Source organism: Amblyraja radiata, chromosome 2 (assembly GCF_010909765.2).
Source record: "Amblyraja radiata isolate CabotCenter1 chromosome 2, sAmbRad1.1.pri, whole genome shotgun sequence".
Lineage (NCBI taxonomy): Eukaryota > Metazoa > Chordata > Chondrichthyes > Rajiformes > Rajidae > Amblyraja > Amblyraja radiata.
Window position 1 is genome coordinate 135,521,760 of NC_045957.1, and position 6,000 is coordinate 135,527,759.

General features: G+C 39.1%; 1 protein-coding gene across 4 annotated transcripts in view; it reads left to right on the forward strand.

The window, feature by feature from the left end:
* wac (WW domain containing adaptor with coiled-coil) overlaps nt 1-5,219 on the forward strand; it is a 108,089-nt gene extending 102,870 nt beyond the window's left edge. For all 4 annotated transcript variants that reach the window (XM_033016249.1, XM_033016252.1, XM_033016260.1 and 1 more), the window contains one exon: nt 3,789-5,219. In XM_033016249.1, the coding sequence (XP_032872140.1) occupies nt 3,789-3,858 (70 nt within the window). In that variant the 3' untranslated portion in view covers nt 3,859-5,219. The remainder of the gene's footprint in view (nt 1-3,788) is intronic.
* The last annotated feature ends 781 nt before the right edge of the window (nt 5,220-6,000 follow it).

The following is a 6,000-nucleotide window of genomic DNA, read 5'->3' on the forward strand; positions in this document are numbered from 1 at the left end:
ATAATTTTTGGTCTGTCCCATATGTAGTTTTATTATCAAAATGAAGCGATAGATTATAGGTCACAATCATTATTTTCGGAGCTGCAAATTCAATGGAGATCCGTACTTAAGGCATTGACTTAAAACCTATAATATGAACATAATGGTTTTTTTTTTTGCAAAATGCGTGTCATGACAAAAAAACTGCTTTTGTTTGTTTTCCAACTTCCTGTAATCAACAGAATTGATGGGCATTTTTAACTTGCTTCTGAATTGTCTGACTCTACACGTCAGTAAATAAGCATTTTGCAAAGTAAACATGCCTCTATTGTTCAAATAGGAATCCAGAAGAAGGCAAATCTTATTTCAAAATATAGAAAAGCGATTGATCGCAGCTTGTATGCTCCCTGTTGCAAATTTGCCTTCACTCTGCCGGTCACGATGAAGTCAAACTTAGATTAATTCATTCATGTAAAGTATCCTTTATTGTCATTCAGACATTTCAGTCTAAACGAAATTGTATACCTTGCAGTCATAACATAGAATAAAATAACAAAACACACACTTAACACAGTTTAACATCCACCACAGTAAGTCTACCAGGCACCTCCTCACTGTGATGGAAGGCAAAAGTCTCTTCCCTCCTCGTCTCCCTCTGCGTTGAGGCGATCCAGGCTTCCGGTGTTGGACCCCCACCGGGTGATGGTAAGTCCAGCGCCTGGGGCGGTCGAAGCTGCCACCCTCCAGTCCAGCGGACGAAGCTGTCGTTGCGAGAGCTCCAGAAAACAGGTCACCAACCTGGGACCTGCGAGCTCCCGACGTTTTATTTTATTTTATTTTATTTAACCTTTATTTAACCAGGGTAAGTCTCATTGAGATTAAAAATCTCTTTTACAAGAGAGTCCTGGCCAAGACAGGCAGCAGCACAGTTCCACAGTTACAGACAATAATTTAAAAAAAACAACAGAGAACATATAAATGGAGTCACAGTCAGAACATCATCAAACAAAGCATGTACAGACAGAAGAGCCCGCTTCAACATCATTAAGAAGGGATTTAAATCTGTTTATAGAAACCAGCTCCTTAAGTTTCAGTTCATTCTGCAGCTGGTTCCATGCGAAGGGAGCAGCATAACTAAATGCCCTTTTCCCCAGTTCAGTACGGACTTTAGGTACAGTTAGTAAGAACAAGTCCTCAGAGCGGAGCTGATAAGTTCCTGTGCTTTTTCGAATTACATACTTCTGCAGGTATGAAGGAAGAACACCGAGGATAGTCTTATAAATAAGGATATGCCAATGATGGAGTCTGCGGGCGGACAGGGCAAACCATCCAACTTGAGCATACAAAGTGCAGTGGTGCGTGAGGGTTTTAAAATTAGTAACAAATCTCAGTGCTCCGTGGTAGACCGTGTCCAAAGACTAGGCATTTTGAAGATGCATTCATATATAAAACATCACCATAGTCCAACACAGACATAAACGTTGCAGCAACAAGTCTTTTTTTGGCTTCAAAAGAAAAACAAGATTTGTTTCTAAAGTAAAAACCTAATTTTATCTTTAGTTTTTTCACAAGTTGCTGGATATGAGGTTTAAAAGAGAGAGAATCGTCAATTATAATTCCCAGATATTTATATTGAGACACAGATTCAACCACAGAGCCCTGCAAAGTGGTGATAGGAGGGAGGTCCGAGGGCTTTGATTTAGCTTTAGTGAACAGCATGAGCTTTGTCTTGTCAGCGTTTAAAACAAGTTTTAAATCACACAGGTTACGTTGCACAGTGTTAAAAGCAGTTTGGAGCTGACAGAAAGCCTGATTTGGGGTAGACGCAGAGCAATATATCACTGTGTCGTCAGCATAAAAGTGAAAATTTGCGTTCGGAGCTTTATGATCTAAACTATTAATATAAATAGTAAATAATAAAGGTCCTAGAACCGATCCCTGTGGCACACCCTTGGATACATTAAGAGAGCTAGAAGTAATACCTTCTGCTCGCACACACTGGGATCTGCCTGATAGATAGGTTTTAAACCAACAGACAGCTTGATCAGACAAACCGATGCTGCATAGTCTTTGTAACAATAAGGCATGATCCACAGTATCGAAAGCCTTTGATAGGTCAACGAAAAGGGCTGCACAGTGTTGCTTATTGTCTAAAAATTCAATAAAATCATTTACTACTTTTAAAGCAGCTGTTGACGTACTATATTTTTTCCTAAAACCAGATTGAAATTCAGATAAAATACTGTTAGTTGATAAAAAGTCCTTCAGTTGTTGGTTTCCAATGGATTCCAGCACCTTAATTAAAACAGACAGTTTGGAGATGGGCCTATAGTTGTTTAGCACAGTGGGGTCCCCCCCTTTTAACAGTGGGAGAACAAAGGCAGATTTCCAAATAAGGGGAATTTCGTTTGTCTCCAGGGATAGATTAAAAAGATAAGTCAGAGGCAATGCAATAAAATCAGCAGCTAACTTTAGGAAGTAAGGCTCAAGGTTGTCTGGACCTGCCGATTTTTTTGTGTCTAAACATCTCAGGGCCTTATGCACCTCTGAAAGTGTAACAGCGTCAAAAGTAAAGGCTTGTCCCTCAAAAAAACAACTACTATCAGAGCAAGCAGAGGAGCCTTGAGCTGTGTTTTGAGAGTTGAAAAGTGAACCAGAGGCAATGAAATGCTCATTAAAACAACCAAGCATGTCAGCCTTTTCATAAATTTGGGTAGAGTCTTTGACAATGCATGGAGGTAGCTCAATAACATTTTTATTTCCAGTTATTGATTTAATGGTTTTCCAGAATTTCAACGGATTGTTTAGGTTATTTGAAGTTTCAATAAGGAAATGATCAGCTTTGGCTTTTCTAATTGCAACTGTGCTTGCATTTCGCAGCTGCCTAAAGAGCAACCAGTCTGATCCAAGACCAGTACTCCTGGCTTTAGACCATGCCACATTGCGCTCATGGAGTAAAATGGATAACTCTGACGTGAACCATGCATTATCCCTGCCCCTTATTCTATACTTCCTAAAAGGAGCGTGCTTGTTAACAATTTCAATAAAACCATCATAAAATAATTTCCAGGCATTTTCAACATCAGGAATTACATTAATTTTCTCCCAGCCAAAGAGAAACAGGTCATGAAAAAATGCTTGCTCCACAAAATGTTTCATGTCCCGCTTTATGATGACACGCGGTTTGGTTTTAGGAACTTTTGTATTTCTTACTGTTGCAATGACACAGTTGTCGTCCACTGGGCCCGCGGCCGAGGCTCCGAAGTCGGGTGGCTGCCGCCGCAACGCCACCACAGCCCCGAAGTTGGCAAGCCCCGCGTTGCTAAGTCCTGGCTTTGATTTATCTCGGAATCTCGAGGTCGGTCCCAGTTGGAGGCCGCCAGCTCCGCGATAGGGCTCAGCAGAGACGGAGACAGAGACGGGGGGATACGACAAAGAAAAGGTCGCATCCCCCCCTAAAGAGGAGACTAAAAACAGTTTCTCCCACCCCCCCCCCCCCCACACACATACACAACTAAAATAAACTAAATAAACTAAACAACAGGACAAAAGAAAAAAAGAAAAGACAGACGGACTGCAGGTGAGCCGCAGCTGCTTGGGCAGTGCCGCCACTTCCGCCATGTTCCCAACTTTTAAATTAATTAATTTCAAGCATTCAAAGGAGATCTGAACATGATATATTTTGACAAGAAACACAAGTATGTTCAGAAGAATATTAAACCTTTTCGGTTGGCTGCGATTGTAAACTTAATCAGCGTAATTGTCATGACAATTTGGTAACTGTCAGTTCTTTGCTTCCATTTTTACAGGATACTGTTTTTGAGACAACAAATTAAAGAACTTGAAAAACTGAAGAATCAAAATTCCTTTATGGTGTGAGGGCTTGTGAAGAAATTGCACATGGTTTAAAGCCAGGGACTGTAAACGCTTGCCCAATCTTAAACTAAAATTTGAGCTGCGTTTGAGAGGGCTTTGGACCGTGGGTCTGGGCAAAAGGGTGTAATGGGAGGGGGACAAGGAGGTTCTGATTCAGGGGAGATAAAGTGGTTAATTTGTAAATCCTTGAAATGTAGATTTCTTGTAGATGTATTCTTCACGTTGTAAATATGTTTTGTAGAGTGAAGCCATGGGAAGCCATGTGTATCAGAGCTTTGACATCTGAACTAATCAATGCTGAGGTGGCTAAATACCTAGCCTTTTACATGTTAACTTGTCTGCAAACTAGCTTTGGTAATTTTCATCATTCAGTGAAATGCATTTCTTAGAATGCTGGCACCAGCCAGTGTGCATCACGGGCTGCAACAACTGGAACGGTTTGGTCAGTATACAAATTAGCATGGAGCACCTTCAGATTCCACAGACCCAGTCAGGCACAGCTCTGCAGGCAGCTTTCTTCATTGCAAGGCAATTACAATTTTTTTCCTTAAGGCATTGTGGCCAAGGCACTTGGGTTCACCAACTTTTCATTCCTCCTTACAGCAGTTCATAGTTGTGCGCTGTTGTCTGAATAAAATACAGATTGTTGCAGTAGGTACAGTACAGATTGATTTTTTGTATGCCTACCTAATTGCTGTGTATTTGCATTTGTGCCCTGTTTTAAAACAAAAATGGGAGCAGAGACAGATTGATACAGGGCATGTGTATATTTATTAAGTGGCTGAAGCCACTCACAATTAGTGACAAGCTCAATGTTAATTGCTAACATTGTTGATGGTGGGAGAAAGCTGGTCATTCATGAGAAGATGTATGTAAATATAATAAACTTTTGTTTAAAGCACTGGGTACCCTTTTTATTCAGCTACTGCATATAGGAAGCTGAACTGCTCTGGCAAACCTGATTGGGAGTAATCCTTGTTGGATGCTTGTTTTTTTTTGTATAGAACCCTGGCTTTCAAGAAGAGACCATTTTGTGCAAAATTGAACGACAATTTTTTTTCTTTGTAAGTGATTCTGTGACTAAAACAAGAACTTCAACAAGGATTTGGGATTCCTTGCCTGTAATTGGCTTGTGTAAAGTCTTGGTTTACCTGTATTACTATAATGACACATTTAATTTGAAGGATGTTTGTGTTGTAGCTAACTGTGCAAGTAAGGTGCTGACTGCTGTTCTTTTGCCATCACAATACGCTAGATCTGTGTAATTTGAGCATGTGACCATCATTGGAAAATGGTGGTAGAGCTCACCTTTGTATATTGTTTCCTAAAGTATATAAAAAAAATAAAACTATGCTACCACTGGATATGTTCACTTTTCTTTCATGTGCAGGTTTACATGGGGTTCACCACACAGTTTTATTTACTAAAATTTCTGTTTGATTAATGAAAAACCTATTGAATTATATAATTTACAAATACAGTTTTCATATAGCAAATATGACTGTCTTTGAGGTTTATTTAACCGTCAATAACTCTTGTGCCAGCACTTTATTTTGGTTTTGAACAAGGGCTTTGAAGGATAGTATAGAAGGAATTGAATTCAGAGAAGCGTTTCTATGAAGGTTAAGATGTTAGTTTATCTTGTTCTTTCCTGAAGTTTAACTTGCTCTTAAGTGTTGGCTTTGTTATAAATGATAATTGATTTATAACTTGTGTGAGGCTCTGCACTATAATTCTATGATTGCATTACACAGTTAACGTTATTACTCAATTCAATTTGAACACAAGGTACTAATTAAAAACACTGCTATTGGTAATTGAATCTTTATTGGTATTCAATTGATAACACCATTCAATAAGCATCCAATTCTCTCAAATTGTTTTGTCAGGAGCAGTTGTTATTCCCATTTGTCTTTTTATATCCGACAGAGAAATAATTTGTGTCTGTTAACTTGTAAATTGGTCCATTTACTTATTTTAAAATTCATTTTATCGTTCTTGATAGCTCGATGTGCTGGAAAGTTATATTAAGAAGGGCACTGAAATCAGATAAAATGATTTCAAACTTACCATATTTGACCAACTTCCCCAGATTTTTAATCTCGCTGACTGAAAATGTTTGTCAGGGAAATTTAAGCACTTTTT